This window comes from Elephas maximus, chromosome 10 (genome assembly GCF_024166365.1).
Source record: "Elephas maximus indicus isolate mEleMax1 chromosome 10, mEleMax1 primary haplotype, whole genome shotgun sequence".
NCBI lineage: Eukaryota > Metazoa > Chordata > Mammalia > Proboscidea > Elephantidae > Elephas > Elephas maximus.
In genome coordinates this window covers 75,090,250-75,111,920 of record NC_064828.1, presented here as the reverse complement: position 1 = coordinate 75,111,920, position 21,671 = coordinate 75,090,250, and the positions used below count along the sequence as shown (strand labels likewise).

Below are 21,671 nucleotides of genomic sequence, written 5' to 3'. Positions count from 1 at the left end.
TTTACTCAGATCCTTCAAGCATTTTCTAGAATAATTTTTGTGGCGTGGAGGTTGGGTTTTTGAATGTTTATTTTCTGGAGAAAAATCATTTCCACATAGTAATTAGAAAAATTAATCTGTATGATTGAGGTAATAAATTAGCAGGAGACTTTTTACTTTCTATATAATATATTCCCCATGAAAGATTGAATTGGGTGATGAAAATCTTCTTCTTTGAAGATTCTTTCAAATCCCAAAGAGCAGCATGCAGAATTTTTTTTTTTTTTTAGTTTAAATAAAAAGAAGCACACTAATTTTTAAAGGACCTTATTAACTAAATAAAATTTATCAGTCTTTCCATTGTGTTATGGAGTTGACCCATTTTGTTATGTACATGATAAAAAGCTAAAGATAAAAAAAGTCCCTCTTAAAAGGAAAGATTCAACAGGATTTATTTGAGAATGCTCCTAACGCTAATGTAGAATAATTACTATGTTATTTTTATGGTGAAATGTAGTCTCTTTAGTAATAAAAACACACTGTTATTCAAACTTGGAGTTTAGGATCATAAAATTATCTCGAAAACTATGAGGACTTATAGTGAGGCCCTACTGCATCTAGTGTTTTGAAATACAGTGAGTTACTAACCTTAGGTTTCCCGGCTGTTTTATTTTCTTGTTTGTTGTGTAATCTACTCTCCCTAACCCAAGACGAAACAAAAATCTCTTGTACTTTGCATATAAGAGCTCGGTCAACTGACAGTGGCACCTCAGTGCATTATTAGTCTTTAAGCCTCATACATGTGATCAAACCTCTTCATTTTTTATTTGCAATTTCAGTACTGTGTCTCTTGCCTTGCGCTAGGAAAGCTTTGCATTGTCATGAGCCGGAAAATGAGTTCTTAATGGGTGTTACTGCATTCTTACAATGGAGTTTAATGAAAGTTCTGATTTAAGATCTCTCAAAGACGGATTTGTGAATGGAAGATTTGAACCTGATGCAAATCAGCAAAGATTTGTGAACTATCTACTTGGTCTGGCAGTGGGCTGGGTGCTGGGGAGGATGTCAGGAAGTAGACCATATGGCAGCTGATTAAAAATGAGGGCATGGAAGCAGACATTAATAATAAATAATAATAAAACAGATAAAAATGATTCATTTTTTGCTGTTGTTTGTTAGTTGCTGTCAAGTCGGCCCCAACTCATGGCGATCTTATGTATGACAAAGCAAAAAATATTCCCAGTTCTGAAAGAATTAGACAATCTTCACATTTGTAGTATTTTTTTATTCATAGACTCATCACAAACATGCATTTGCTAAGTGTTTGAAAAGGTCATTGCATTAATTAATAAAATTTATTTATTGAGAATTTTCAGTGTGCCAGGTCCTATTATAGGAGCTGGAGATACAGCATTAAACATAATAGACAAAAATATCTGTCCTCATAAACAAATGAATCTGAGTGTGAGTGGGAGTAAGGCTGGTGTCAGAGTCCAAGGAAAATCACATCCTTTGGCCCTCTCTGCCAACTGTTTTCGTCTGTGAAATAAATTTAATATGTTTAGAAGCAAGTTAATTAAAAAAAAAAAAGAGTAGTCTTGAAAGGAACAAGAAGCTACACAATGGTGGTATGTATCTTGAGGGAGATGGACTAAAGGAAGCCAACTGACTTCGCCTTTGAGAATGAGGAGAGGTTAGAGATTGCCTCCCTGAAAGCTCTACCCACCTGTTAGAGAAGGCCACCGTATTACCTAGTGAGCCCAAAGCATCAATCATTTTTTCAGTTCACTGTCTTCAAGGATGGTTCTCCATGGCAAATGCTCTGCTGGGTGTGAAACCACTGTATCACTCCCTACTTCACCCACTGAATATCTGTGTTTTCACAGGGTCTAGGGTGAAGTATCAAAGTTACTTTGAGGAGAAGTAGAGTGTAATGATTAAGATTATTTGGAATCATGACAGTGGATGACACTTGGAGAACAGGTAGAAAAAGATTATCAAGTCTTCCCTGGGTCCTTCTCCAGTCAAATACTGACAACAGTGTTTATATGATGACTTACAGTTCACTCAGCTCATTCACATGTATTATTCTGTTTCATATGGGTCAGTTGAGTACACTGAATGCTTTTCAAACTAACCGAAAACCAGACTTTCAAGTATATTTCTAATTGTGTAAGTATCCTTTTCCAGAAGACAATATTATTTTCTATATACTATTTGAGATTTCACATCATAATGGCTTACAAAAACAAGAAGCATGGATTTTTTTTCCTGTTATTGAAACTACTTAAACAAATATTAAAAAGAAAACCATGTGTTAAAAAGAAAACAAATTAATGTATTCCAACAACAAAAAAAATTGGAATCAGACTTCTTGAATTTATATCCTAGACACTCATTAGTTGCCTGATGTAAGGCAAATCACTTAAGCCTTTTTGCATCATTTTTCTCCCCTGTAACATGAGAATCACAGTACCCATCTTGGAGAGTAGGTATGGCAGTTAAACAAGATAATGTGTGTGTAGAAATCCCCACTTGCCTATATGTAAACATTTTATAACTGTTTTTCAATGTCATAATTTCCTGTAAATAGTCAAAACTATACATTTCATGTAAGTCAATAAACTCTAAGTTACCTTTGGCTTAAAAGCCTGATTTCTGGTAAGTAGTGAACAAATCCAAGTGTTATTGTTTCCAGTCAGGTTCCAGTTCCAAGTCTCCATGAAATCTCATGACCTTCTCTTCCCATCCTCCCTCTGTACCCACTTCTACTTTCCCTAAGTCGACACTGTCGGTGGGCCCGCTGCTAACGGAAGCAGGAGTCCACTTCAGTACCACAGGCTCCTCTGTGAGAGCTGGAGAGCTGTGGTCACTCCTCAGACAGCTGGCCATGCCCAACCCCTGGCTCTGTGGCTTATGTGGCACATGGAATGGTCTGAAATTCCTTGCTATCCGGTGTTCTACTGGGTGCAGTCACTTCTCCCACCTCATGGTGTACCTTCGCCTTATCTGGCTTTTGTACAGCTGAAATCACAAATGACTAGTTTCTGTGGCTTCCAGGTGGGCCCACAGGACTACTAACCATGCCCATCTGGGCTACACAGAAAGTGAGAGGCTAGGAACCCAAAAGAGGACCTTTGTCCTCTATAGGTCATGTATTATCTCCATTGTGCCTTGCTGAATCCAGATAGTGAATCTGCAGGCCCTGCTGCTCTGCAAACTCCGTATGAGAAGCCAGGGTCATTTTCAATATTCATACATATTCCTAAGCCTCAGAGGAACTAAGATTAATATCCCTCAAACCCTTTCTCCCTGGGGTCGGGCGATGGAGAGAAAGAACAATGTGCAGCACTCTTAGGCTTTGTCGTCTAATATCCAAAACCTTTATTATTTCTCTTTCCCAGTTCTTTTATATCTTCTTGTAGCAAAATATGCCAGTGCAATTCTGTCTCATGTGTCCCCTAAGGCAGACTGGGAACCTGACCGTGTGATAAGATAGTACTCCCTTTATACTTGCTTGCTGTTTTCTAATTGTAATTTGGAATCTTTGTTCTCAATGTACTAGTAGCAGTTCAAACATTTTGTTCTTCGTTGGGGAAAAGCAGTCAGCTCCTCGTCAGGGAAGCTGGAAAAGCCTTCTTTTATTGGTATTTTACATGGGCATATTATATTTTTAAATCACGAAGCATCCCGAACTTGGTAATCACTTGGTAGCCATTACATTGAAAATGACAAAAATAAAGGCTCTGGCCTAAGATGCCCACAGAGCCTCAGTCATCAGGGAGACAGAATCTTTCGTTATAATTTCTAAAAGTTGTGAAGTTCACATGGCAGGGCACGTGGACGTTACTGAGATAGCAATGTCCTTATATTACATAGCAATAGAGTTGCCACATTTTGCAAAGGAGCGCCCAGTGTTACAGTCTGGGACTCATGGACCCCAAAAAGTAAGTCCTTGTCTTGCCCACAAGAAAAGAATTACTCGGGGAGACCTGACTGACTTTTAAAAGGAAAGCCTTTATTAGAAAATGAAAGTACCGTGCAGTGGGACAGCAGCCGAGCGTATAGCACTCTAGCAGGCTACTCCCTCGCGCCAGTCTTTGTCTTGAGTTTTTATTGTTAGCTAAGATAGGGAAGTGGGGTAATAGCCAACCAGCAGCTAGGATTTCAGGTAATTCCTTTTTTGGTATAAGTAGTTCAATGTGCTTCTTTAGTGCCTTATCTGCCCGTACACTCTGCCGGCAAGACGGGAGTCCGTGACGAAGGCTTCTGGGAAGGTGGCAGCACTTATGGGGTGTCGCGCCTGCGCAGCCCCTCCTGTGGTGCAGGTTCAATTCCTGTCTCGGGTACTTGCATCAGGCAGAAGTCAACCATCGGTCATCTCGGTCACCTTGCGGATGGATGTCTGCACATGCTCCAGGGACTAGGTCGGATGGGTCCTTTGAAAAACACCTTATAAGGGAGTACCTTGTTCTTTCCTTATCGTACATTCCAGGATGGGGGTTTTAAGTCATTAGCCAAACACATAGTATTGTAAGTAAGTTGCAAGTTGCAGGGCTCCTTGCCTAGGGGCTCAGTCCCTGTTTCTTCCCTATCTCAACAGGACACCCAGTTAAATTTAAATTTCGGATAAACGATAAAAACATTTTTAGTATGAGTATGCCCCATTAAGATGACCAACAAATAATTCCGTTGTTATAAGTATGTCCCAAAGATTGCATAAAACTCTGTTGTATCTGATATCCTTATGCGCCAAGCATCCTACAATGCTCCTACAATGGTACTTTGAAGGAGATCCTTTGTCCCGAATGTGAAGACTACTCTCAGTGACTGTGTTGGACCAAGGCTATGTAGATCCAAGACTACGGATCTACTTAAAAAAAAAAAAAAAAAAAAGTCAGAGATAGGTGGGGAGGGGAATGTGGCCAATCATTTACATTAGGCCTTCGTGTCAATCCGTAGAACTAAACTGAGTGTCTTTTCAGTGAAATTGGATAACATAGGAACATAGTATCTGTTTCTGTGTGTGGGTCTGGCACGGTCCGAGAGAGTGCAGATATTTTGAAGGCTTAGTGCAAAATCTATTTACTTAGGAAGTACAAGCAATATGCAACCCTTTAAAAGACTTCTAATTAAATTGCCGGAGCTTTGATGTCAGATTTCGAGATGAGTATTACGTCTTTAAAAAAGATCCAATTTCATATGTCGCTAGAAAGGGAAAAATATTCAGGGCTGAACAGAGAGTTAATGAATTTAGAGCATATTTATTTTATAATATGAGTCATTACCACTTTATAAGCTGTATTTAGCACAGCAATCTCAATTTAGAAAACGTGCCTTTACCCGGATTGAAGATTACTCTCTCCCTGACTTTTTGGTTAACAATGACCATCATTATTGTTGGTTTCTAGTATAAAATCAATGCTTGTACGTCACTCCTGGAAGCTGCTGAATCTTCAAGAGGTGATGAAAATGGTTTTGAATAGAAAGTATTTTACAAGGCTTCAAGGGGAGAGAACCAACATATTTTGAGTGTCTATTACATATAGGGGAAACCCTGGTGGCGTAGTGGTTAAGTGCTACAGCTGTTAACCAAGAGGTTGGCAGTTCAAATCCGCCAAGTGCTCCTTGGAAACGCTGCGGTGCAGTTCTGCTCTGGTACAGTTCTGCTCTGTCCTACAGGGTCGCTATGAGTTGGAATCGACTCGACAGCAGTGGGTTTTTGGGTTTATTACATATAGGGTCTGAGCTGGAATCAACTCGACAGCACTGGGTTTGGTTTTGGTTTTATTACATGCCAGGGACTATGTATTTCACATATATTTCTAATTTAAACAACAACTTAATGAAAGAGATTGATGCAGGTAAGTAATTTTGCCAGAATCATGAAATTGATTCTGAAAGTGTTTTGACATAACTCTTTGAATTTTCTTTACAATATTCACACGGTAGTTTGTTTTTCAGAAGGACTCTGAGCAAATGTTTCACACTTAACATATACCTCTGATAATATAAAGGGCAATTTCTTATATAGCCAACATTTTTAATTTCCCTTGACGAAGTTGTAATAAATTACTCTGATATTTTCAAAGCACATTTCTAATAAAATTAGGCTTATTTGTTTGTGGATACCCATCTAACCTCATATGTACTATATATTTAACTTTATATTTAAAATGTAAAGAATCTTGGAAGAGTCCAACTTCCAGCTCAGTACAAATATCTAATAGATAATATATTTACTTATATTTGAATATTTTAGTAGTGTGAGGTTCATCAGCATTTGAAGTCATTTATTCAATTAATACATAGCAGTAGTTTGAAATAAGTCTGTATATAGGGCTGGTATTTGCCTCCCAGAAAGCTTTACTTATAGATCTCATTCTGCCCTTTGGGGTCACATAAATAAATTTAATCGCCCCCAACCAAAGGACTATGTTGGTAAACTGACTTTTCAGTATGCTCTCTCCCACCATCCAGGTACCATATTGGTGAACTGTTTAACTGTCAAGTATATTTATAGCATGGAACTTTTTCTATATGACCTGTAAACGGGATGATATTGAAAATGGTCTTGAGTGATAATTATATACAAAAGGAAAAAATGTCCAAAAAAAAAATTGTGATGTATTACAAGGAAATTTAATACACACACGTAAATACACACATATGTATATACATTTATTTACCCACATATATCTACGTTTATATGTTTACATATTTCCTATGAAATGGTAACATAAAATAGGAAGCAAAATCCCTCTATCAGTTTTGTCTTAACTACGTTTCCCCTCTGATACGTAAGGGAGTAGAACTAAACTTAGGAGCTCTGGCTGGTGCAGGTGGTTAAGCACTACTACTTTTGGCTGCTAACCAAAAGATTGGCAGATTGAATCCACCCACAGGTACCTTGGAAGAAAGCACTAATGATCCACTTCTGAAAGATCACAGCCTTGAAAACCCTATGAAGTGTAGTTCTACTCGGAAACACATGGGGTCTCTGTGAGTCAGAATCAACTGAGTTTGAGCGCGTTGTTGTAGCCACTGTGTCAATCCATTTCCTTGAGGCTCTTCCTCTTTTTTGCTGATCGTCTACTTTACCAAGCATGATGGCCTTCTCCAGGGACTGGTCCCTCCTGATAACACGTCCAAAGTACATCAAAGTCTCACTATGCTTGCTTCTAAGAAGCATTCTGGCTGTACTTCTTCCAAGACCGATTGGTTTGTCCTTCTGCAAGTCCATGGTATAGTCAATATTCTTAGCCAACACCATAATTCAAATACATCAATTCTTCTTTGGTCTTCCTTAATCGTTGTCCAACTTACATACGCATATGAGGCGATTGAAAATACCATGGCTTGGGTCAGGTGCACCTCAGTCCTCAGGTGATATATTCGCTTTTCAACACTTTAAAGAGGTCTTTTGCAGCAGATTTGCCCAATGCGATATGTTGTTTGATTTCTTGACTGCTGCTTCCAGGGATATTGATTGTGGATCCAAGTAAAAAGAAATACCTGACAACTTATTTTCTTCGTTTATCATGATATTGCTTATTGATCCAGTTGTGAGGATTTTTGTTTTCTTTACGTTGAGGTGCAATCAATACTGAAGGCTGTGGTCTTTGATCTTCATCAGTAAGTGCCTCAAGTCCTCTTCACTTTTAGCAAACAAGGTTGTGTCATCTGATATCGCAGCTTGTTAATGAGTCTTCCTGTAATTCTGATGCCATGTTTTTTTTCATATAGTCTGGCTTCTCAGATTATTTGTTCAGCATACAGACTAAGCATGGTAAAAGGATACAACCCTGACCCACACCTTTCCTGATTTTAAACCATGCAGTATCCCCTTGTTCTGTTCAAAAGACTGCTTCTTCATCTATGTACAGGTTCCACATGAGCACAATTAAGTGTTGGAATTCTCAATCTTTGCAGTGTTATCTATAATTTGTTACGATCTACACAGACAAATGCCTTTGCATAGTCAGCAAAACACAGGTAAACATCTTTCTGGTATTCCCTGCTTTCAGCTAGAATCCATCTGATATCAGCAATGATATCCCTTGTTCCACATTTTCTTCTAATCTAGCTTGAATTTCTGGAAGTTCCCTGTTGATGTACTGCTGCAACCATTTTTGAATTATCTCAGCATAATTTTACTTGCATGTAATATTAATGACATTTTTTGATAATTTTTGTATTCTGTTGGATCACCTTTCTTTGGAATAGGCACTATATGGATCTCTTCCTGTCATTTGGCCAGATAGCTGTCTTCCAAATCTCTTGGCATAAATGAGTGAACACTTCTGTGATTGCATCTGTTTGTTGAAACATCTCGATTGATATGCTGTCAATTCCAAGAGCCTTGTTTGTCCCCAGTGCCTTCAGTGTAGCTTGGACTTCTTCCTTCAGCACCCCTGGTTCTTTATCATATGCTACCTCTTGAAATGGTTGAACGTCGACCAATCCTTTTTGGTATAGTGACACTGTGTATTCTTTCCAGTTGCTTTTTTTTTTTTTTTTTAATAACTTTTATTAAACTTCAAGTGAACGTTTACAAATCCAATCAGTCTGTCACATATAAGTTTACATACATCTCACTCCCTACTCCCACTTACTCTCCCCCTCTTGAGTCAGCCCTTTCAGTCTCTCCTTTCTTGACAATTTTGCCTGCTTCCCTCTCTCTCTATCCTCCCATCCCCCCTCCAGACAAGAGTTGCCAACACAATCTCAAGTGTCCACCTGATATAATTAGCTCACTCTTCATCAGCGTCTCTCTCCCACCTGCTGACCAGTCCCTTTCATGTCTGATGAGTTGTCTTCAGGGATGGTTCCTGTCCTGTGTCAACAGAAGGTCTGGGGAGCATGGCTGCCGGGATTCCTCCAGTCTCAGTCAGACCATTAAGTTTGGTCTTTTTATGAGAATTTGGGGTCTGCATCCCACTGATCTCCTGCTCCCTCAGGGGTCCTCTGCTGTGCTCCCTGTCAGGGCAGTCATCGATTGTGGCCGGGCACCAACTAGTTCTTCTGGTCTCAGGATGATGTAGGTCTCTGGTTCATGTGGCCCTTTCTGTCTCTTGGGCTCTTAGTTGTCGTGTGGCCTTGGTGTTGTTCATTTTCCTTTGCTCCAGGTGGGTTGAGACCAATTGATGCATCTTAGATGGCTGCTTGTTAGCATTTAAGACCCCAGACACCACATTTCAAAGTGGGATGCAGAATGATTTCATAATAGAATTATTTTGCCAATTGACTTAGAAGTCCCCACAAACCATGTTCCCCAGACCCCCGCGCTTGCTCCGCTGACCTTTGAAGCATTCATTTTATCCCGGAAACTTCTTTGCTTTTGGTCCAGTCCAATTGAGCTGACCTTCCATGTATTGAGTGTTGTCTTTCCCTTCACCTAAAGCAGTTCTTCTCTACTGATTAATCAATAAAAAACCCTCTCCCACCCTCCCTCCCTCCCCCCCTCGTAACCACAAAAGTATGTGTTCTTCTCAGGTTTACTATTTCTCAAGATCTTATAATAGTGGTCTTATACAATATTTGTCCTTTTGCCTCTGACTAATTTCGCTCAGCATAATGCCTTCCAGGTTCCTCCATGTTATGAAATGTTTCAGAGATTCGTCACTGTTCTTTATCGATGCGTAGTATTCCATTGTGTGAATATACCACAATTTATTTACCCATTCATCCGTTGATGGACACCTTGGTTGCTTCCAACTTTTTGCTATTGTAAACAGAGCTGCAATAAACATGGGTGTGCATATATCTGTTTGTATGAAGGCTCTTGTATCTCTAGGGTATATTCCTAGGAGTGGGATTTCTGGGTTGTATGGTAGTTCTATTTCTAACTGTTTAAGATAACGCCAGATAGATTTCCAAAGTGGTTGTACCATTTTACATTCCCACCAGCAGTGTATGAGAGTTCCAATTTCTCCGCAGCCTCTCCAACATTTATTATTTTGTGTTTTTTGGATTAATGCCAGCCTTGCTGGTGTGAGATGGAATCTCATCGTAGTTTTAATTTGCATTTCTCTAATGGCTAATGATCGAGAGCATTTTCTCATGTATCTGTTGGCTGCCTGAATATCTTCTTTAGTGAAATGTGTGTTCATATCCTTTGCCCACTTCTTGATTGGGTTGTTTGTCTTTTTGTGGTTGAGTTTTGACAGAATCATGTAGATTTTAGAGATCAGGCGCTGGTCGGAGATGTCATAGCTGAAAATTCTTTCCCAGTCTGTAGGTGGTCTTTTTACTCTTTTGGTGAAGTCTTTAGATGAGCATAGGTGTTTGATTTTTAGGAGCTCCCAGTTATCTGGTTTCTCTTCATCATTTTTGGTAATGTTTTGTGTTCTGTTTATACCTTGTATTAGGGCTCCTAGGGTTGTCCCAATTTTTTCTTCCATGATCTTTATCGTTTTAGTCTTTATGTTTAGGTCTTTGATCCACTTGGAGTTAGTTTTTGTGCATGGTGTGAGGTATGGGTCCTGTTTCATTTTTTTGCAAATGGATATCCAGTTATGCCAGCACCATTTGTTAAAAAGGCTATCTTTTCCCCAGTTAATTGACACTGGTCCTTTGTCAAATATCAGCTGCTCATACGTGGATGGATCTATGTCTGGGTTCTCAATTCTGTTCCATTGGTCTATGTGTCTGTTGTTGTACCAATACCAGGCTGTTTTGACTACTGTGGCTGTATAATAGGTTCTGAAGTCAGGTAAGGTGAGGCCTCCCACATTCTTCTTCTCTTTCAGTAGTGCTTTGCTTATCCGGGGCTTCTTTCCCTTCCATATGAAATTGGTGATTTGTTTCTCTATCCCCTTAAAATATGACATTGGAATTTGGATCGGAAGTGCGTTAAATGTATAGATGGCTTTTGGTAGAATAGACATTTTTACTATATTAAGTCTTCCTATCCATGAGCAAGGTATGTTTTTCCACTTAAGTATGTCCTTTTGAATTTCTTGTAGTAGAGCTTTGTAGTTTTCTTTGTATAGGTCTTTTACATTTTTGGTAAGATTTATTCCTAAGTATTTTATCTTCTTGGGGGCTACTGTGAATGGTATTGATTTGGTTATTTCCTCTTCGGTGTTCTTTTTGTTGATGTAGAGGAATCCAAGTGATTTTTGTATGTTTATTTTATAACCTGAGACTCTGCCAAACTCTTCTATTAGTTTCAGTAGTTTTCTGGAGGATTCCTTAGGGTTTTCTGTGTATATAATCATGTCATCTGCAAATAGTGATAACTTTACTTCTTCCTTGCCAATCCGGATACCTTTTATTTCTTTGTCTAGCCTAATTGCCCTGGCTAAGACTTCCAACACGATGTTGAATAAGAGCGGTGATAAAGGGCATCCTTGTCTGGTTCCCGTTCTCAAGGGAAATGCTTTCAGGTTCTCTCCATTTAGAGTGATATTGGCTGTTGGCTTTGCATAGATGCCCTTTATTATGTTGAGGAATTTTCCTTCAATTCCTATTTTGGTAAGAGTTTTTATCATGAATGGGTGTTGGATTTTGTCAAATGCCTTTCTGCATCAATTGATAAGATCATGTGGTTTTTGTCTTTTGTTTTATTTATGTGATGGATTACATTAATGGTTTTTCTGATATTAAACCAGCCTTGCATGCCTGGTATAAATCCCACTTGATCAGGGTGAATTATTTTTTTGATGTGTTGTTGGATTCTATTGGCCAGAATTTTGTTGAGGATTTTTGCATCAATGTTCATGAGGGATATAGGTCTATAATTTTCTTTTTTTGTAATGTCTTTACCTGGTTTTGGTATCAGGGAGATGGTGGCTTCATAGAATGAGTTGGGTAGTATTCCGTCATTTTCTATGCTTTGGAATACCTTTAGTAGTAGTGGTGTTAACTCTTCTCTGAAAGTTTGGTAGAACTCTGCAGTGAAGCCATCCAGGCCAGGGCTTTTTTTTGTTGGGAGTTTTCTGATTACCGTTTCAATCTCTTTTTTTGTTATGGGTCTATTTAGTTGTTCTACTTCTGAATGTGTTAGTTTAGGTAGGTAGTGTTTTTCCAGGAATTCATCCATTTCTTCTAGGTTTTCAAATTTGTTAGAGTACAATTTTTCATAATAATCTGAAATGATTCTTTTAATTTCATTTGGTTCTGTTGTGATGTGGTCCTTCTCATTTCTTATTCGGGTTATTTGTTTCCTTTCCTGTATTTCTTTAGTCAGTCTAGCCAATGGTTTATCAATTTTGTTAATTTTTTCAAAGAACCAGCTTTTGGCTTTGTTAATTCTTTCGATTGTTTTTCTGTTCTCTAATTCATTTAGTTCAGCTCTAATTTTTATTATTTGTTTTCTTCTGGTGCCTGATGGATTCTTTTGTTGCTCACTTTCTGTTTGTTCAAGTTGTCGGGACAGTTCTCTGATTTTGGCTCTTTCTTCTTTTTGTATGTGTGCATTTATTGATATAAATTGGCCTCTGAGCACTGCTTTTGCTGTGTCCCAGAGGTTTTGATAGGAAGTATTTTCATTCTCGTTGCTTTCTATGAATTTCCTTATTCCCTCCTTGATGTCTTCTATAACCCAGTCTTTTTTCAGGAGGGTATTGTTCATTTTCCAAGTATTTGATTTCTTTTCCCTAGTTTTTCTGTTATTGATCTCTAGTTTTATTGCCTTGTGGTCTGAGAAGATGCTTTGTAATATTTCGATGTTTTGGACTCTGCAAAGGTTTGTTTTATGACCTAATATGTGGTCTATTCTAGAGAATGTTCCATGTGCGCTAGAAAAAAAAGTATATTTTGCAGCAGTTGGGTGGAGAGTTCTGTATAAGTCAATGAGGCCAAGTTGGTTGATTGTTGTAAGTAGATCTTCCGTGTCTCTGTTGAGCTTCTTACTGGATGTCCTGTCCTTCTCCGAAAGTGGCGTGTTGAAGTCTCCTACTATAATCGTGGCGGTATCTATCTCGCTTTTCAATTCTGTTAAAATTTGATTTATGTATCTTGCAGCCCTGTCATTGGGTGCGTAAATATTTAATATGGTTATGTCTTCCTGATCAATTGTCCCTTTTATCATTATATAGTGTCCTTCTTTATCCTTTGTGGTGGATTTAAGTCTAAAGTCTATTTTGTCAGAAATTAATGTTGCTACTCCTCTTTTTTTTTTGCTTATTGTTTGCTTGATATACTTTTTTCCATCCTTTGAGTTTGTTTGTGTCTCTAAGTCTAAGGTGTGTCTCTTGTAGGCAGCATATAGATGGATCGTGTTTCTTTATCCAGTCTGTGACTCTCTGTCTCTTTATTGGTGCATTTAGTCCATTTACATTCAGGGTAATTATAGATAAATAAGTTATTAGTGCTGTCATTTTGATGCCTTTTTATGTGTGTTTTTGACAATTTCATTTTTCCACATACTTTTTTGTGCTGAGGCGTTTTTCTTAGTAAATTGTGAGATCCTCATTTTCATAGTGCTTGACTTTATGTTAGTTGAGTCGTTACGTTTTTCTTGGTTTTTATCTTGAGTTATAGAGTTGTTATACCTTTTTGTGGTTACCTTATTATTTACCCCTATTTTTCTAAGTAAAAACCTAACTTGTATTGTTCTATATCGCCTTGTATCACTCTCCATATGGCAGTTCAATGCCTCCTGTATTTAGTCCCTCTTTTTGATTATTGTGATCTTTTACCTATTGACTTCCATGATTCCCTGTTATGTGTATTTTTTTTTTTTAATTAATCTTAATTTGTTTGTTTTTGTGATTTCCCTATTTGAGTTGATATCAGGACGTTCTGTTTTGTGACCTTGTGTTGTGCTGATATCTGATATTATTGGTTCTCTGACCAAACAATATCCTTTAGTATTTCTTGTAGCTTTGGTTTGGTTTTTGCAAATTCTCTAAACTTGTGTTTGTCTGTAAATATCTTAATTTCGCCTCATATTTCAGAGAGAGTTTTGCTGGATATATGATCCTTGGCTGGCAGTTTTTCTCCTTCAGTGTTCTGTATATGTCGTCCCATTCCCTTCTTGCCTGCATGGTTTCTGCTGAGTAGTCAGAACATATTCTTATTGATTCTCCCTTGAAGGAAACCTTTCTTTTCTCCCTGGCTGCTTTTAAAATTTTCTGTTTATCTTTGGTTTTGGTGAGTTTGATGATAATATGTCTTGGTGTTTTTCTTTTTGTATCAATCTTAAATGGGGTTCGATGAGCATCTTGGATAGCTATCCTTTCGTCTTTCATGATGTCAGGGAAGTTTTCTGTCAGGAGTTCTTCAACTATTTTCTCTGTGTTTTCTGTCCCCCCTCCCTGTTCTGGGACTCCAATCACCCGCAGGTTATCCTTCTTGATAGAGTCCCACATAATTCTTAGGGTTTCTTCATTTTTTTTAATTCTTTTATCCGATTTTTTTTCAGCTATGTTGGTGTTGATTCCCTGGTCCTCCAGATTTCCCAGTCTGCATTCTAATTGCTCGAGTCTGCTCCTCTGACTTCCTAGTGCGTTGTCTAATTCTGTTATTTTATTGTTAATCTTTTGGATTTCTACATGTTGTCTCTCTATGGATTCTTGCAACTTATTAATTTTTCCACTATGTTCTTGAATAATCTTTTTGAGTTCTTCAACAGTTTTATCAGTGTGTTCCTTGGTTTTTTCTGCAGTTATCCTAATTTCATTTGTAATATCATTAAGCATTCTGTAAATTAGTTTTTTATATTCTGTATCTGATAATTCCAAGATTGTATCTTCATTTGGGAAAGGTTTTGATTCTTTTGTTTGGGGGGTTGGAGAAGCTGTCATGGTCTGCTTCTTTAAGTGGTTTGATATGGATTGTTGTCTCCGAGCCGTCACTGGGAAACTAGTTTTTCCAGAAAATCCGCTGCGTCCAGTCCAAATCCCTGCAGGACGGTTCCCCGGCTCGGATGCTGCTCTTTCTGCTCCAAGACCAGTCACTGCCTCCCCGGGACTTCTCCTACCGGCTGCGTCCCACGCTGCCCGTGGAACCGGCTGGTCCCCCTCCCGGGGTTAGTTCAGGAGGGTGGAGCAGCTCTCTGTGCTTGTGCCATACCTGACTGGTACGCTGGCTCCAGGCTCTGGAAACAATCGCTGCTTCCCCGTGTTAGTTCGTTCTCCGTCTCTAAATCTGTGTTTGTTGGTCAGGGTTCGTAGATTGTTATGTATGTGATCGATTCACTTGTTTTTCCGTGTCTTTGTTGTAAGAGGGATCCGAGGTAGCTTCTGCCTAGTCCGCCATCTTGGCTCCGCCCCCTCCAGTTGCTTTTGATGCTTCCTGTGTTGTTCAGTTTTTTGCCCATAGAATCCTTCAGTATTGCAACTGAAGGCTTAAATTTTCCTTCAGTCTTTCAGCTTGAGAAATGCCAAGCGTGTTCTTCCCTTTTTGTTTTCTAACTCCAGTCTTTGCACATTTCATTATAATACTATACCTTATCTTCTCAAGCCACCCTTTGAAATCTCTTCTGTTCAGCTCTTCATCACTTCTTATGTTCACTTTAGCCTATTCTACATTCAAGAGTAAGTTTCAGAGTCTCTTCTGACATCCATTTTGGTCTTTTTTTTTTTTCTGACTTTTTAATGACCTTATGCTTTTTTCATACATGATGTCCTTGATATAATCCCACAACTTGCCTGGTCTTCACTTATTAGTGTTCAGTGCATCAGATCTATTCATGAGATGGTCTCTAAATTCAGCGGGGATATATTCAAGGTCGTACTTTGGCTCTCATCAACTTGGTCTAATTTTCTTCAGCTTCAACTTGAACTTACATATGAGTGATTGATGGTCTGTTCCACAGTTGGTCCCTGGCCTTATTCTGACATGATATTGAGCTTCTCCATTGTCTCTTTCCAGAGATTTAGCCAATTTGATTCCTGTGTATTCCATCTGGCAAGGTCCATGTGTATAGTCACCGTTTATGTTGTTGAAAAAGGTGTTTGCAACGAATAAGTCATTGGTATTGCAAAATTCTATCATGCAATCTCCGGCATCATTTCTATCACCAAGCCCATATTTTCTAACTATGGATCCTTCTTCTTTGTTTCTGACTTTCACATCCCAATCGCCTGTAATTATTAATGCATCTTGATTGCATGTTTGATCAATTTCAGACTGCAGAAGTTGGTAAAAACCTTCGATTTCTTCATCTTTGGCATTAGTGTTTGGTGTGTAAATTTGAATAATAGTTTTATTAACTGTTCTCTCTTGTAGGTGTATATATATTATCCTATCACTGACAGCTTTAGATCTTGAAATGTTCTCTTTGATGATGTGTGCAATGCCGTTCCTCTTCAATTTGTCATTCCTGGCATAGTAGACCATATGATTGTACAATTTAAAATGGCCAATACCAGTCCATTTCAGTTCACTAATGCCTAGAATTTCGATCTGCAAGCATTCTATTTCATTTTTGACAACTTCCAATTTACTCGAGTCGTACTTCTTATGTTCAGTATAGGATCACACAATTATAAAATGATCTGTTTGTAATATTTCATTTTGAATCTCTCTCCTCCTTCACAGATCATTTTCCGTAAGATCAGTGATGTGAAGAAGGAGGAGGAGGAACGGCTCAGGCAGAAGAATGAAGTAACCCTCAGTATCCCTGTGGACCACCCAGTCAGAAAGCTCTTCCAGAAGTTCAAGCAGCAAAAGGAGCTACGGAATCAGGGATCAACGCAGAGTGATCCCGAGAGGAACCAACTCCAGGTAGAAAGCCGCTCTTTACAGAACGGAGCCTCCATCACTGGCACCAGTGTGGTGACCGTGTCGCAGATCACACCCATCCAGACATCTCTGGCTTATGTGAAAACCAGTGAATCCCTCAAGCAAAACAACCGCGATGCCATGGAACTCAAGCCCAATGGCGGTGCTGACCAAAAATGTCTCAAAGTCAACAGCCCAATAAGAATGAAAAACGGAAATGGAAAGGGGTGGCTGAGACTCAAGAATAATATGGGAGCCCATGAGGAGAAAAAGGAAGACTGGAATAATGTCACCAAAGCTGAGTCCATGGGTCTATTGTCAGAGGACCCCAAGGGTAGTGATTCAGAAAACAGTGTGACCAAAAACCCATTAAGGAAAACAGATTCTTGTGACAGTGGAATTACAAAAAGTGACCTTCGTTTGGATAATGCTGGTGAGGCACGAAGTCCATTAGAGCACAGTCCCATTCAGGCTGATGCCAAGCACCCGTTTTATCCCATCCCTGAACAGGCCTTACAAACCACACTGCAGGAAGTCAAACATGAACTCAAAGAGGACATTCAGCTGCTAAGCTGCAGAATGACTGCCCTGGAAAAGCAAGTGGCAGAAATTTTAAAAATACTCTCAGAAAAAAGTGTGCCCCAGACCTCTTCTCCCAAATCTCAAATGCCACTCCAAGTACCTCCCCAAATACCGTGTCAGGATATTTTTAGTGTTTCAAGGCCCGAGTCACCTGAGTCTGACAAAGATGAAATCCACTTTTAATATATACATATATATTTGTTAATATATTTAAACAGTATATACATCTATATACATACACGTGTATATACAGTATATACATATATATATATATTTTCACTTGCTTTCAATATGATGAACACAGTATGGATTTTGATATGTAAATATTGCATGTCCAGCTGGATTCTGGCCTGCCAAAGAAGATGATTATTAAAATCATAGATATTGCTTGTATATTGTGCAGTTGACTGCATGCACACTTGACATTTATTTATAATCTCTATAATAAAAAAGGATGATTTTTGTTATCCAAGGCAATGTACTATTTGAAGAATCAGGGTCCAACCTGCCAATGTTGCCATGACAAATTTGATCTCAGGCTGAGTATATCAAACTGTCATTTTCCCGCTGTTCTGTTAAGTTTAAATTATTGATTAATGCCAATGAAGAGTTTGACGTTTTAAACTGTTAGTACCATTTTATGATCTCTTTCCGTAGGATATTTTTCTGAAACTTAGTGTTAGATTATTTCCCCCTACAGACAGTGTTTGCTCCATTTAAAGGATCTATTTTTTTGCCTAAGCCAGATAGCAATGTGGGATATTGAGAATTTATTGCTATGGGTTTTGTGCATGAGCTGCTTTTTCTCTCAGCTATACCTCTCCTTTTTTAACATTATACTTAGATAGTAATCATTAACTCTTACATAAGGAAATCCCTACTCCCTCCGTCTTGGAGAACAGCTGCCATCTTGTAAGCTGACTTTATCACTACCATGAACACTAAACTATTAATATAGTGTATATTATTATAGAAATACTGCACCACAGGGTAGTAGGGCCTTTTAATAATTCATGTTAGAGATGCTGATTTTCCAAAGGCGATGATTGTTCTAATTTTGTGTTTCCAAAACTTGTTCAAGGGTGAGGTCAAAAGGCTCTTAGCAAAGAAACAAAAAATTTAAGTAATCCTGTGAAAGATTTAACTATGATGGTATAAATACAAAAGAATGTAAACAGCTGAACAAGTATTTCTAGCATAATTGTAACTTGGAAAGAATGAAACACAGGTATGGAATTGTTTCACATGATCCTTACTGTTAGTAAAGAGAATACATGAATGGTGATTAAAAACAGACAAACAAAACAACACAAGCAGGTGTTAAGTTGCTCAACTCAAATAAGTGCTTTTCTATAATTTTATCCTGGTTACAATTTTCTAAAGCTTTTTTGCACACAGTTCTACTGCTGGACTTCTGCTGAGTTGATACAATAGACTACTGTAGCTCAGGCAGATCCACTTATAAAAGTGGAATACTAAAGACTGAATTTCATAGTCTTTTGGGTCACAAATCCTCTTCATAGAAAGTGCCTATTATCAGCTAAAAAAAATTGTTACAAAAAGTTGCAAATAGCTGGTCCCTTAAGTGATATGCGTTCAGAACAAAATACATCTTCATTTGAAAGAGCCCAGAAGAATCCATTCTTTTCTTTTGACTAAAGTATCTTTTATGAATTTAATCAGAGAGGCATTTTTAATTGGTACATGCATGACCTTTATTAGTGGGAGCAGTGAAGTTAGTGTTTTCATCAAGTTGAAAATGCATACCAGTAATTTGTACATTATTTGATCATCTGTACATATATGTTAATAATATATAAAAAAGAAAGTAAAATTAAAGGAGGTATTCTCGTCTATTTCACCCATTTTATGAGCTTTTGTAAATATCTCCCAACATTCCCAACAGAAACTACCAGAACTGAAAGACAAGCTATTATGATCATACTGAAGAAAGACAAAGCAATTTATAGAACAGCTCCTATTTTAGAATTCCTATTGGAACTTCTTCCTCACATGCCCATAGGATGTGCCTCTTTCAACTCAGATTCTTAGAACGTACGTAACGTGGCATGGATTCCATTTTCCTTTCTTTGTGCATATAACTTCCGTGAACAATAACGGAAGTTTTCAGGGGAGCATGTCTCCATGCTGTGCTGTCTCCACATCATCTACCTGCCATAGGCACAAGACAATGAAGCAATTATTGTGCAAAGAGTCAGACTTGAAATTGGGATTTTGTTGCTTTCATGGTGAGGGTGGCACCTTTTTCTTGATCTCTAACATTTATGGAATTCCAGGGTATTTTTCTACTGTTTAACCATGTACAAGTTTGGCTAAACTTTTAAAGGTGAAGGATTGGTCCAATTAATCTGAGTACAGAAATTGTCAGTTTAACTTCAGCCACATGCTTAGCCCATACCTGTTGGCATAAAGCTGTATGAGAATGATTATGAAACACCAGGGTATTTTTAAGTCGCAATCCATGCCTTTGCATATTAGTGGTACAAATACGCATCGTCTTCTGATGTTGACTAAAAGTTTCACCCAATCGACCTACGATATTTACTTTTCATATCTGTAGGAAAGAAGCATACTGGCTTTGAACTACTCCAGGTTGTCAAGAAGGAGAAAAAAGTATCAATTGCTTATTAATGGTGCAGTCATCTCAGTATTCTTTTCCAGCCACCTCTGTTCTCTGTGTGCATGACATGACGTGGTGCTGAATGCACTCTGCCGTTTCAGCAGGAGACCATGTGTTCAGCAAACATTGTATATAGAGTAGTCTTTTAGGTTCCCAGATTCTGCACTTCTTACCAGTTGAACTCACTCAGATTTGGATGAAGGGTGAATGCTTGCAATATGTGCAATGATGATACAGTCGTGCTCTGTGTTGCCTCAATCAGCACACAGACCATAGACTCTCTTTTGGGGACCAGACAACTGCATGTTTTATTCTTACACTGTATAGATGCTTTTGGTGCATCCAGAAAAAAAATTTTTACTATTCTATTTCTGAACAATGTACTAATAGGAGTAATAAGATATGTATTTAAAATCTGAACAATTTCCAAAGCAACTTACACACCTTCAATAGTTTTCTGTGATAATATATGACCTAATTAGAGGCTGTAACCTGGGCAGGTGGTTGTAACGTAATAGTGAAAGTCAAACAAGAATGGAAATGTGATACATACATCATAACACCAAGCTTTATCAGTCTTTACTAGGATATTGTTGCTGTAAATGTGATCTAGTCGATGGGGGAGTATTGACAATAAAAGGCAAGTAGGCACACAAAAGGTAGATGACAATACCGAGGCTACCAGTGCCCCACGTTGACGTCAGTAGTACTTAGAATGATTCCAGGCGCAATGATTGAATAGACACACATGCTTCCTTGTTAAAATGGTTTCATGACACTGGTTTCATCCCACATTCAATATATTAGTACAATGACCTAACCGTTCAGGTTTTTAAGTTTTTTTTTTTTAACTTTATGGAGATCAGAACAAGTAGAATTAAAAAAAAAAAAAAAAAAAACTAGGCTTTGAAATGCCTCATAGAACAAATCGTTACTCCTGGCGCACCCAAACGCTTTAATAGAAATATTAATGATGACCACTAATTAAAGCCTCATTTTGTAAATTAACCTTATTGGAGCCCAAATGCAAGTAATAGCTTTCTTTAAGGAAGTTTTGTTCACCTGTGATATCTGGACCATTTGATTTCTATTTTAAATAATTAAATTATTTTAGAAAACTTTTTCTTTTAGTCTTCAGAGCAGTGACCGATTTTGAAGTGTCCAGTGGCTGGTACTGGTGAAATTATTTGTTATATTCCTAATGATTTCCAAAACCTTGTATAATTTTTACCTTCTAAGCTTTTTGCTCTGAGTTCTTTTTCACGATTTCATGTAGGCAACGAGAAAATTTATCTAGAAAGTGCGTATCATGTATGAGTAACTTAAAGATACAAATATGTTAGAATTAGGCGAATGTTGTGTTTTAATACTCCTTTGTTATGTGTAAGAGTATTGCTCTTGTGACTTTTGATGGAAATAAGGGAGAAGAAAGAACAAAATAGTCTTTCAAAAGCACCACCTGATGAGTACCTGGGCTGTGTCTGGGATTTGGAATCTGGCTTTGCCTCAATCTAGCGGTGTAACTTTAGGCAAGTTAACTGTTTTTTTTGTTTTGTTTTCTGCTTGTTTTTTGGTGTGTCAAGGCTTCCATTTTTTCACCAATAAATACTAAAATGTAGATAAGAGCTGCTCCCTTCTTATATCAAGATGAAATTAGGTACTGGAACATTATCTTTCTCTGGGATGAAAACCACAGTAAGACAAATTATCATTTATTTTTCTCCTGTGGTAGATTAGCTGAGATGGGCTCTCAGATTATTCTTTCAAGGTTTAACAGGGATTTTTCTGGTCAGAG

The 21,671-nt window shown here is 38.1% G+C and overlaps 1 protein-coding gene across 1 annotated transcript in view; it reads left to right on the top strand.

Moving 5' to 3' along the window:
• The window catches only part of KCNH5 (potassium voltage-gated channel subfamily H member 5), a 354,554-nt gene extending 333,564 nt beyond the window's left edge, over positions 1-20,990 (top strand). Inside the window, exon 11 of the mRNA XM_049899538.1 lies at positions 16,471-20,990. Within this exon, the coding sequence (XP_049755495.1) occupies positions 16,471-17,418 (948 nt within the window). The 3' untranslated portion in view covers positions 17,419-20,990. The remainder of the gene's footprint in view (positions 1-16,470) is intronic.
• Positions 20,991-21,671: the final 681 nt, after the last annotated feature.